At 41.0% G+C, this 12,695-nt stretch overlaps 2 protein-coding genes across 13 annotated transcripts in view; one reads left to right on the top strand and one right to left on the bottom strand.

The window, feature by feature from the left end:
- Nucleotides 1-12,695, top strand: part of MED12L (mediator complex subunit 12L) — a 312,345-nt gene that overhangs the window by 226,176 nt on the left and 73,474 nt on the right. For all 11 annotated transcript variants that reach the window (XM_070493672.1, XM_070493674.1, XM_070493670.1 and 8 more), the window contains 3 exons: nucleotides 7,338-7,485; nucleotides 11,529-11,647; nucleotides 12,306-12,449. In XM_070493672.1, the coding sequence (XP_070349773.1) occupies nucleotides 7,338-7,485; nucleotides 11,529-11,647; nucleotides 12,306-12,449 (411 nt within the window). The remainder of the gene's footprint in view (nucleotides 1-7,337; nucleotides 7,486-11,528; nucleotides 11,648-12,305; nucleotides 12,450-12,695) is intronic.
- The window catches only part of P2RY12 (purinergic receptor P2Y12), a 51,922-nt gene that overhangs the window by 5,991 nt on the left and 33,236 nt on the right, over nucleotides 1-12,695 (bottom strand). Inside the window, exon 2 of one of the 2 annotated variants that reach the window (XM_070493679.1) lies at nucleotides 7,085-7,421. The exons of the other annotated variant lie outside the window; for it this stretch is intronic. The gene's annotated coding sequence lies outside the window, so the exon portion shown is untranslated. The remainder of the gene's footprint in view (nucleotides 1-7,084; nucleotides 7,422-12,695) is intronic. 2 annotated transcript variants of the gene reach the window in all.

The raw sequence follows: 12,695 nt of genomic DNA on the forward strand, positions 1-12,695 counted from the left end.
TTGTTGGTGTGTGTACACACACACACACACACACACACACACACACACAGTATTTTGAACTCTCATGTCCTTCTATTACCAGTAGAACCACTTGAGTTGATGCCTTTGCTGGGAACATATATTTTGGTTCTTTCTTTCTTCTGAGTTTTGCGTTATGTCTTTCTCTGCATATGTTAATCTTCAACAGTGGTTCTCAAAGTACAGAACAGCAGTCAGGCTTCACCTGGGAAGTCCTGAGAAGTGCACATTCTTGACTCCAAACCGAGCCTCAGTGAGTGAGAAACTCTGAGCACACCCCTCCTCTGCATTTTAATGAGCCTCCAAGTGATGCTCGTGGGCACGAAAGTTTGAGGACTAGTCGCTTAAACTCACACGAGAATTTTGTTGGCATTAAGAATTTGAAATCAAGCTGTGAATTTGAGTAATTTCGTTTGGAAATTTCAGTTACATAATGATCCTGATCTGTTCATCTAGACGTGTCAGTTTGATATTAAACCCCTGGAAAGGTGAATATTCTCAAGTAATTTTTATTTTAAAATTTTACTATTGTAGTAAACATATATAATCAACTTATTTGTTAATTTGGAGACACAAAATTATACTTTTTGACAGAATTTTTATTCTGCCTACACTTCAGAATAATAATAGCCAACATTTGATTCCTTATATTGTCGTGAATTAACTCATTTTCTGATCTCAACTGCTCTCGGAAGTAGGTTTTCGTATTGTTTCCACTCTCTGGATGAGAGAAGCTGAGGAGCAGAGCAGTGAAGTTAATTAGAGCCCGATTGCAACCCATGCTGTCTGACCGCATAGCCACCTTTGTAACCACCGTGTGCCTGAGAATCTTCCCATGTCACTGTCCCAATGACCCTGACCCTGAACCAAGGCCAAGGAGGTGAGAGGTAAATGCCATGAATGGAATGGCTGTGCTTTCAAGAAAAGACGAGTCGTACTTGCCTTTATACCAAATTGTAAACTCTAAAGGATGTTTTTGAAGAGTGCCTAAGATCTGCAGATGAAACAAGGATTGTGAAAAAAAATCATGACTGTTGTCAACTAATTGATATGCCATCCTAAAGGGGCACTGGTTCAGGATACTAAAATCGTGCACTTCATTGAGAGTTTATATTTCCCAGAGGGCTGTGAACTGGGATCTGAGGGGAGAGGAGAGGCTCCAGCTCCTGGTCTGAATTGACTCTCTCCTTCCTCTGGTTTAACTCACGACCATACCCATTGGTGAGCCTTCGCTGTGGTACTTTCTCGTGGAGGGGGACAGCCAAACACCCCCTTGGACCGCTTGACCCTGAGAGTGACTGCAGTCTTTAAGTGAGAGGCATCTCAGGTTACAAAAGTGTGTTATCACACGAGTGGAAGAAGAGCAAGTTATGTACTAAGACCTTTTGTTCATGAACGACAGCCACACGCACAGTTTGTAATTGGATTGTTGCTACTGGGGGCACGACTAGCTTTGATTGATTTGGTTATTTTCTATGATTGGGATGACTTAGAAAAATGAACTCATTTCCCAGAATTTTTACATGCAAGTGGTTTAGTTGGTTTGTTTATTTTGCCACATCTCCTAAAGGTAATCTGCATGTCTGAAAATATTTGCTTCAAACCGGATTACTCTGAACCCAGAGGGCCATGCCCTGAAAAGGATCCTGTGGTCCTTGTGGAACCAGGTTGGGGGAGGAGGATGGAGAGGTAATTAAACCATTTGATTAGCTCTCCGGCTGGGTTGGTTCTAACATTTTACAGTTTCTGAACGTGGTCATTTTGACATTAGTGAATGTTTTGCGTGAGCACCTACATTTTAAGGCAGCATTTTACTTATGTCACCTAGCTTAGCTTTGCCTGTGAGTATAGAAATTTCGGTTAGATGTAAGACCAATTCCAAAAGTAGAGTCTTGGGCATTGGGGTGTTCAGCAAAACAAAATGCTGCCTCTGGCAATCCAGCTATTTGTCCTCCCTGTCTGGAGTGTTTTGCTTGAAAGTAGAGGAGTAATGTATGCAGTTAAACCCCTTGACATCTGTTATGCTCCTAGGAGGCTCCAAATTCGTTGGGTAAAGGCCTCATTTCCATCATACTGTGGACTAGAAGCCATCATAGAACAGAGATGTCCTATACAAATCGAACTCTAGGATTCTCTTAAAGAAAAACTACTCCAGTTCAGGTGAAGAGCCTGCTAATTTCTTGTTCCTGGAGGACAGCCTCCTCTGCACAGCACGCTGTTCTCCCACGGCAGCCCGAGGCGCGCTGCCCATGAGAATGGGCTTGAAGTTATTTTATTCTAACAGAACAACATGGCGAATGAAAAGATTCAGCTAACAGAAATAACCCCTTTTAAGAGTTCTTCATTTTAATAGATTAAAATAAAAATTTTATGTAAATAAATTGATTGTTTTTAAAAAGTGCTCTTTCTTTTCTCGGGGATGAGGCGGGACGCTGTGTACGGTTCACTTCGTGACAGATGCCAGCTTTGCATTTGAATATTTGAACATACAAAATTAAAGAGTGTTGGGGAAGTTTGAAGTGCTGTATGTTGTTTTATCAGGACAATTGCATCTACTTTATCTGCTTTTCATTAGTCTTTAGAAGAAAAGGAAGCACGTTCAGAGTGGGATTCATTTATATTTCCCTTTCAAAAGAATGTTAACTTATTAACTTGAAAATTCTGCGATTGTTGGGTCACTGGAAATATCAGAAGGTCTGAAGAAGGAGAAAGCAGAGCACAGAGCTCCGACACTCACCATCACCATGTCTTTGTGAACACACATGCGTTTTGGCAACATTTCTAATCACTTGTTTTAAAGAAATGAGGGTGGCTTAGAGCCGACTTCAGTTCAGGTAACTCCAATTCTCCTAAGGATATTTGTCTCAAGAGACATAGTTTCATTTCTGTATTAAACAAGCCCTCCAGGGTTTTTGGATGTGCATCCTCCTACTTTCTTGATCAATTAAATCTTGTGAGTGTGAGCTATTATCTGGAGAAAGAAAGTAATTGATCTAGGGGATGAGATTTTGAGAACTAAGTTTACGAGGGAGATGACGTGTTCAACCCACAGACAGCAGTGGGCTAGCCTTAAGGGGATAACTAGACTTCCTTGCACTCCTCACTTGTGAGTCTGTGGGCAATCCGGTTGATTCTTTCTCCTGCCCAACAAATGTGTCCTGCAGGGAATAATAAATAATAGAGTAATTCTTTGGTACTGATCTCCAATCATTAATATTACTTACAACTATGCAACTCAAGAGTGTTTTAATAATACTTATTTGAAAGAGCAGAACTCATTGGTACCTTTGGAAATATTTGGTCCATTCTCTTAGCTTGATCTTATTCTCATGTAGTATAAATTGTTGTTTGAAGACTTATATATTTTCTACATGTACAGAAAATTGATATAAACAAATCTCGTAGGCTATTGAAAAACAGTTACCTTTAAAGTGTCTCTGCCTTTCCTCTTTGAAGACTAGTAACAGCTATCATGATTTTTCTAAAAATGTTACTATCAGAAACAAATACCATCTTCACACTGCATATAGCTATTGACTGGTGATTCTTTTCCAGCTAACTGCATGCTGCTCTTGCTTTATAATTCATTCACTCACTCTTAACTCATGACTTTGCTAGTGACCCAACTCCTTGAGCCTTTCAGGGCCAGTGAACTGATAGGAGCTTCAGCTGCCTCACTTCTTCGCCTCCATGCTTCCCTGCATTTTCACTTTTCACTGTGGTTGAGTAGAAAGATGTCCCCATCTTTCTTTCCAAGTTAATCCAGACGAGAGGCCATTGTCTCCCATCTCCTTTGTCAGTCCTGTGCCCTCCAGTCTGGATCTCCTTTATGGAGAGTCCTTTATTGGAAACATAGCTTTGAAACAAGAGTTTGCTGTTGGTTGTCCTAATAAAACTTCTCTTTCCTTCCTGGCCCTTGTTCTCGGTGCCCAGCTACTGGTAAATGTCGGGTACTTCCCTCACCTTCACCAGTTCACCGGCTGCTCATACTTCCACCCCGTTTCCTGCTTTCTGCCTCACCACTTTAGAGAAACTCCTCTTTTGAGGTTCGCATGTGGTTTTCTTTTAATAAGCAAGTCAGAGAGGCCATTGTGACTTCTTCACTACATTTGACAGTACTGATGGCCCCTATTGTTAAATGTCCCCTTCCCTGACTTCTGTGACCTTGCATTTTCCAGTCATCTTATTAATTATGGAGACAGCATGTGTATCATTTGATGGCTTGTTTGTCAGCTCTCTGTATTCTTCCCTCTGAAGAGAACCTGGGGCTTTGCACCCCTCCCAGTGACATACTGTTCGTCTCTAAGCTGTCACCTCTGCAGTAGTCCCCACGTCAAACCACCTGTTAGGCATTTATAATCCATTTCCACCTACCTCTCAAATTCCTCTCACCTAGAGGTAAATGCATGAGCTTGCGCCCTTAGAAGCTTCTTGTTTCCCCCCAACAGATTCTACCTAGTGAGTCCATCTTGAAATCCACTGAGATGCACATCCCCTCAGATGCCTGATCCGTTCTTCACTTCCTTCAGATACCTCTTGATTTTGTTCCTTATTTTTATTCCTGCCTCTAAGACCTAGTTTACACCTATAAACTCTTTTGCTCTAACTTTCTCTCTGCCTCTCCTTTCTTCTCTTCAGTTTGTCAGCACTTAGCAGGTTAAGCTTCCAACACAACCAGTTTTTGTTCTTATCTTCGGCCTTGCCCTATTCTTTTAGTCATGTGCTTTTACATTAGTCCACTTATTTACTCATTATTTGTGTATTCAACAAATATTAAGTGCCAAATCAGTGCCGATTAAAGAGAATATAACTGTGAATAAAACAGACCTGGGTTCTCCCTCACAAAATTGACGGACATTAAACAGACACCTGGAGAGTAAGTGAATTATTGTGATACGGGCCCCAAAGGCCCTCTTCCCCTCCTTGCCCCTCCTGGGGCGAGGGCTTTCACTAAACTGATGTGACAGTGAGGGACCTGGCGCTGTCGTTGTGCGTAGCATTTCCACCAGCGAAGCTGAGGCTGTTGAGAGTATTTTAGGTGGCGGAAGGAGCAACAGCAAAGGAAGGAAGTGCCCCAGGGTCCTGGGGGACTTTGAGTAATGTGTGACAGTGTGGATCTGGGTGTGTGCAAGAGAGAAGTGAAAGTGTAGAAACAGGTGTTGGCTGCTGTGTCTGGTACGCTGCTGAGCATTTTATGTACTTCATCTCAGTTATGCTCACAAAACCTTACAAGGAAGGTGCTGTTACCCCATTTTCTCAGACAAACAGTCTGAGGCTCAGAAAGCTCATTTTCCAGGACCATGGAGTTGCGCAGTGGCCCACCCTGAATGCAGTCACGCCCTCCCTCACCCGAGCTTGGGCTGCCATGGGAGCAATGTGGAGCCATAGTATCCTGTGTCTGTGATGAGCGTGTGGGTCTCTCCAGATACCTTCCCTCCTCATCCCTGTTTGGCCTTCTAGCTCTGCCAGTGCTGCTTTGCTGATGCTGAATCTGCACTCCTCATATTTTCTCAGGGTTCCTGGCATCCATGCATTTTCTCAGGGTTCCCGGCACCTTGTCTCGCCGTAGGTAGATACTCTATGAACGGGTGTTGAGTGCCTTTGCTAACATCTTTCCATCACCCCTCACACAGAAGGTTACTTTAGAACCATTTGACAAATGCCTTCACTGAAAACAGTCGCCAGGACACATGACTGGCACTGCCTGAGTTCTGTGGCTTTCTCAGTGCCCTCCTTTTCCCTTCCTGGGGCTCATAAGTACACATCCCGCCAGACAGAAAAGAAACGTGTCAATAAGGCAGTGAACAGCAACACAAACTGGGGACTAACGGGCAGCTCAGGTCATTCAGATGTGCAAGCAGGTGTGGGCATCACTACCTGTGTCACCTTATCCTGTGGTTAGCTCTGTCTTTTGACAATTTGGGGGAGTTTTGGATGCTCAGGATATTAAATAACAAAGCTTTTAGAAGAGGCTTGCTCCTAATTTTTTTTTTTTTTTTTAAGGAAGGCATATTTGAACACCTGAAGCATTAGTAATTGTTTGGGGGCCGGGTAGCAAGGTAGATTGGCAGGGTGTACAAGTGAATATTAGCAAAGGAACCAGCGCCAGGAGAAGTGGTGTCTTGAATGCAAGGATGTGAGAGAGAAAGACAGAATGACAAACAGGCATGAGAGGAAAGTGGCAGAAACTGGGGAGAAAAGAGGCTCTTCTTTCAGGACTGCAGAAGCCGCGTGCTGCTTTGTGCGGAGTGCACACACGTGTGGAGCCCTCCAGACTAAAGACTGGGATTTTCCAAGTCCCGAGCATTGGGCCCTTTTTTGCAGCCGCTCCTCATTCTGAACACGGTACAGTTTGTTTTCCTTGGGAGACGTCCTTTCTCGTGTACGCCCCTCTGGATTAGATGCTGTTAGGAAGGGCAGGCGCCCGGCGTGGGCAACGGGTCCAGACAGTGAGGAAAGGAGAGAGGCTGAAGGAGAGGGCTGGGAACTCTGCTAAGAAAACGGAAGAGTAGAAGATGCAAGAGAGGGACGTAGACAGAAAAACTCAGAACCAGGCGTAAGAGAGAACGTGCCCCAGACTGTTTAACTCTGGCTGGGAAATACGTTTCTCGGTGTGTCTGTGTTCTCATTATGCTGCGACTAAATAACTTCCTGTCCCGTGTGAGAAGAGCAGCGTCTGAATTCCCTGTGTGGGGGGCGGGGTGCAGAGGTGGCCCAGAGAGGAAGGTGGCCGCAGAACATGTTTACATTTCCAACTGTTTACCTCACCCCTAATGAGACCCACACTCTTTATTGTTTTGTCATTTGGAAATAAATATCCATGTATCTCTTGCAGTCGTGTTGGAAGTAAATGGAACATTTTTTGGTAAAAGTACTTGAGGATTCCAGTGAGAACTTTTTTCTAAATATAAAATATTTAATGATGCTGTATATAGAAAGCCAAGCTTACTAAGAAGTAGCATTTTCCTTAAGGAAGAAGTATGACTAGATAGTATATAATATGATGTGAAATTAATACCACGCCCATCTTTAAACAATGAAAAATTTCTCAGTCGTCAAAACTTACTCTGTAGGGTACGCCCACGTCAAATGCTTCTATTAAGACTTCAGGTCAGTTGACACGTTTTTTTACTTTAGCAAGTTCCAAACTGGAAAAACAAGGGTGTTGACACTGGAGGTTGAGGTGGACTGAAAGGCGGGCAGTGGGATGCGACGCTGCAAGCCGGCATGGAGATGCTGTGGTCAGTGCATCTCATGGACGCGAAACGCAGCCCCTCCCCTGCAAACAAGGGCTTCAGGATGCGTTTTCTGTTTTTCAGGATGAATCTTCAAGTCATGAATGTAACCAGCGCACAATCCTTCTTTATGGAGTGGGCAAGGAGCGTGATGAAGCACGGCATCAGCTGAAGAAAATTACCAAAGATATTTTGAAAATCCTAAATAAGAAGAGCAGCACCGAGACTGGGGGTGAGAAGCTTTTGCATTTGCTCCATCGTGCTGTCCTCAGGCTCGCTCTCAGCACATCTTTATCAGAGGGGACGTGGCACGGTCACCAGTGTTTCCTCTCCCGAATGACTGCACTTTGAAATATGAGTCAGCACACTGACATTTTGAGGCCTTGGTTCCATTTATAGTGATCTTTGTATTAAAATAGCATGTTCTATAGAGAGATGTAGGTAATTCTCATTTTCTGCTCTTTTTTTAATACCTCTCACGTTTTCTACAGTGCTCTTAAATGAAGTGCTGAAGAATGAGTTGGAAAACCCTTAGTTGAGAAGAGATCTATTTCCCCAATTCTAGTCTGTCCTTTCTCAGGCTTGTGGTTTGACCTGGGTGCTCATATTTGCATGATAATTGAAAATCGTGATGTGTAGCTGCTGATCTTTTCTTACATTATTTAGAATAATTGTAATAGGTCGTGGGGGCTACCCATATCACCAGATGATTTCAAGAGAAAGAGAAAATTGGGTCCTTCTCTACTTGGCATACTCCCTCCCCAGGCTTTTACAGAGTTTTTACAGTGAAGCTGTACCGTCATGTTATGTCACCACATTGCATAATTGGAATTTTGTTAATTATCCACTTCACATTTGCCTAATTACTCTTTTCAAGGTTTGTTTATTTTATTAGGCAGTCTCATGATTGCAAATACGATAGCATTATATATATTCCATTACCACCACTGGTATTTATTTCTCTATTGCTTGAATAATACAGAGAAAGAAAAGTTTGGGTTTTCACTGTGCCAACAGCGCTCTTTCGCACATGGCATGAACCGCCTCTGGGAGCCCTGCATTGTTGCTCAGTCCAAAATGAACACTTTTTTATGAACCTCTCCAAAGGGGGTCCAATGTTGAGACTGTAACAGGATGAATTGCTCATCCACACTTTCCTGCAGAAAAGGACAGATGTACCTAATGCAGAAAGCTCCCTTTCCTCTCCACCAGTAGGAGCACACATGCAGCAACAAGGTACGAGGGCCGCCCGTTTCCAGTCTGAATGTGACGATGCGGGAGTGTGACGTGGGACGCGAGGGTCCTGAGAACACGATGGGAAGGTTACTTTCCTGTGATGTACATCACATTCCTCATGCCCCCCACCCCCCATCGCCAGTTAAGGACCTTGCGCTACGCTGGCTCCATGAGGGGACGACGCAGAATGTGGAAGGGAAATGAAACCCATTGTTGTAGGCCTGTCATTATTGAACTTGAAAAAAAAGAAGCTGCGCTAAGAAAAACTGTCGATCTGTTGTTTTGCTCTTTTCTCTGAGAGCAAAGAGGAAATGGGTTGCGATTAGAAGGTTAAATTTAGAAGGCCTGCAACCAGCTAACGGAGAATCTTGGAAACTGCTTTCTGTGTACTTGGAAATGGGGTGGACTCTCTCTCTTTTGGAAGGTTCAGTAATACACGTTTTATCTGAATTAATTTGGCAGAGTCTTTCCAGGCCCTGTGGCAGGTTCGGCCTTGGAAGGCTGAGAGGCTGGGCAAGGGGAAGGAAGCAGTGTGGTCTTCTTTTCTGTTGAGTCTACTTCCTTCCTTCGCAAAGAGGTTTTAATGCCAGACTGAGGTCTGTCCTATCTTTGTACCAGACTCTTAAACAAGCAGTTCTCGCTTGTGGACTCACAGATAGAAAAATCTCTGTTGTTCGTGCTGCTTTTTGGGATATCAGTAATAGAAAGCACGGCTGTGGAGAGGCATCTTCAAAGGGGTTTTTTGTCTTTCCCTCATTTTAGATAAAATCCCGCAAGCAGAGATATGTTGATTTGGGATGTAGTGAGCTGTCTTCCGAGTGTTTAAGTTCAAGTCACCACTTAAAACCTAGTATGCTCACCAGAAGCCGGCTAACTGTACCTGAGATTAATGGAAATTTGCCCGCTTTTTTCTCAAAGATGAGGATTGATAAGGCAGGAAAGCAGAGCTTGTGTTAGTATGCGTTGCTCTCCAGCTGCACAGACAAACATGACTTTAGGAACTCGCCAGGAGTGTTCCTAGACCAGCCAGGTCTTACCTAAGGGAGTTTGTGATCTAACGCTTACATGACCTTTCCAGTTGAACAAAATCATACTTCATTTTACATTTACATTGACTAGTTATCTTTGGTTTTCAGTGGTAAGTCTTTTGAAAACATGAATGAAATTTACCGTAACAATCTCTAAAAGGCCAAAACTTCTAGGATGTAAAGATTTTTTTAAAAAGAAGACCAAAATTAAGCAACAAAAGAGCAATAATATATATATTATGAAAGCAAGTTAACATACGACAGATGAGGAAAATCTGAGTTATGACAAAATTGTAACTCATGTAAATATCATTAAAATAAAGTATTCCATTGAGAACCACCACTAGTTTCTTGTATTTTTCTTTGAAAGTGAATGTAAAATACCAGGAAGCAATTACATCTTTTCTCTATGAGATTTTAAGAAGTTAGCTGTATGTAAGTGAATGGAGCCTACTGGCATAAACAAACAAACGAAGAGAAGCGTTGGAGTTCTGTGCTGGATCTGCTTCATCACGTCTGCCATTTTTGTTCCTTTGTTTGTTTTGGTCCCAGGAAGGACTAAATAATTATGTTACCTTCAGTTTTAAAGCACATTGTACCCAACACTACTGGTGTGAGCTTTCAGCCTTGGATTGGTGATGTTAGTAAATGAAAAATTCAAAACTTGGCCATTTTAAACATGCTCATGACCTGTAAGCAGCTATATGGAAGGCAGAATTCCACACTTAATTTGTGCCTTTGAGAACAGATACTGAAAAGCAAATAGGTTAATGAACTTCTTAGTTTGTGTTCTTTGCTTTATGTTTGGTGTTATTTGATGAAATTGGCGCAATCTTACACCTATGTTCCTCAGCACCTTTTAATTCTGATTTACTCTGGTATCAGGTATTGTTTGTTTTAGGAAATAAGGACAAAACCTGGGTTTTTTTGGGATGAGGTGGCTTAAACTATAATTGCTTATTATTGAAAAAGAAGTCTCCTTTTCTAATGTTACTTTCTAAAACCATGATATTTTCCATTTGCAATATCTTTTTGAGTTCAATGCAGTCTCTCCTGTGTCTTTAATAGAGAAATGTTTGAAGTGACCTTTGTTCTCTGAAATTGAACTTTCCAAATAAGATGTGAGTGGCAGAGCTCTTTATGTCTGTGACCTTTGACTACTTAGCATCCTGCTGTTGGAAATGACCTTAGAGATCATATAATCTAATCTTTCCTTTTTGTGTTTAGATTTGTCTTGGTAAATACATATATTAAGAAATATTTAAAAGCAAGATCTAATTATTTTTGGATCTTATCCTTAGAACTCTTGAAAAGAATAATTATTCCTCCTCTGGGATAAGTAATATTTATCACATTTTCTTCAAACTTCTTTATTCTGAATTTATCAATGTAGCACTTTCCCATTAATGTAGAGTAATTTAATTCCTTCCTACCCGTAAAAGTGTTAGGAATCGTGTAAATTTCCTATTTTAAATATTAAACTGTTTGGGAAAAAATATCACAGTGAGTCTCCTAAGATGCCAGTGAAGTTTCCTATTAGTCAGAGTGAGGCTGGGTGATTTTCCCCCCTTCATTGTTACTATCATCGTATTTTAAAAGTCACTTAGAAATGTTCACAGAGGCACATCTCATAGTACCCAAAATCTAGGAACTACTCACTAGAATGGATAAATAAATGATGGTATAGTTACATATTGGAATACTGTATATAAGTGAGAATTATTAATTTTTAGAACAAATTAAAATTACCTCAACAATATGGATCAGTCTGAGAAGCATAATGTTGAGTGAAAGATGCCAGCCGTTAAATGCATCTATCATATAGTTCCATTGGTATAAAATTCTCTGGTATGAGATTTGAGTTTCATGGCATAAGTATTTAATTTGTAGAAATTCATAGAGTTGGTGCACTTTTCTGTATGTGTGTTATACTTCAATAAAAAGTATCCATCAAAAAAGTCAAGCACTTCTATTAAATGGAAAATAATGAATCCACTATGTGTTTGTTTAGTTGGAGATGAAGGACAAAAAGCCAGGAAGAGCAAACAGGAAGCGTTTCCAACACTGGAGACTGTGTTCACAAAACTCCAACTCCTGTCGTATTTTGATCAGCATCAAGTGACGTCTCAGGTGGCCATTTAACGCTGTCTTATCATACGTGTGGGGTAGTCACATTTCCTTCAAAATCTCGTTTGTGCAATATGTTTTTGGCTTTAGTTGTCTTTATAGATATGTTTTTAAAAATATATTTGGAAACATCTCAAACTATTGAGTAGGTCAGTTTTAAGTGTCAGGTTGCCTTCCTCAGCAGAGTTAATTTTTATCATGATATTACTTTTACCTTATGATAATAATCAACACCCTAACGCCATACTTATGTCACCCCATTTTGGTTCTACATCGCTATTGATAAGGGAGAAATCTGTTGATGACTGAAATAAAATACTGTGCAGTTGGGAAGAAACCAAATCTGTTTTGTTTTACAAATCCTTTGATATTCACATAGATGTTATCTGGAAATTAATTAACATTTGTAGCTGTTCCACCTTTAAGATAGTTAGGTCTAGATCTTAATGACAACTTGGTTTATTTCTTCAAATTATAGTTGTAGTAAGGAAGTTGTTTGATTTGTACATGATTTTGGTTTCTGTAGGAACGTGTGTTAACTTTCTTCTAAGTAGAATCACATATAAATTCAAATTTCCTGCTTAAAAAATTAAAATAATTTGACAAATAAAAATTATTTGGAATATTTGCCTTTTAATTACTTCCACTCCTTTCTTCACAGATCTCTAACAATGTGCTGGAGCAGATCACAAGCTTCGCATCAGGGACCTCCTATCACCTCCCTTTGGCTCACCATATTCAGCTCATTTTTGATCTCATGGAGCCAGCACTGAACATCAATGGACTAATTGACTTCGCAATACAGGTGTCAAAGAGACCCTGCTTCTCTCATTTTTAGGGAAGCGAACCTGCCAGGCCTCATACGATTTAAAATGGGCCACCCAGTGCATTTTTGAATAATTGAGAAATTATGAATCAACAGTATTCAACTAGCATTTTAATTGCACCTGTGGTCGTAGTTTTCAATTAAATAATTATAGTGATAAAATATGTAATAGTCTTTAAAAATGTGAGAGTTTTGAGGATAGTTTTTACTGTCTTTTGTTATTTT

Source organism: Equus asinus, chromosome 21, assembly GCF_041296235.1.
Source record: "Equus asinus isolate D_3611 breed Donkey chromosome 21, EquAss-T2T_v2, whole genome shotgun sequence".
NCBI lineage: Eukaryota > Metazoa > Chordata > Mammalia > Perissodactyla > Equidae > Equus > Equus asinus.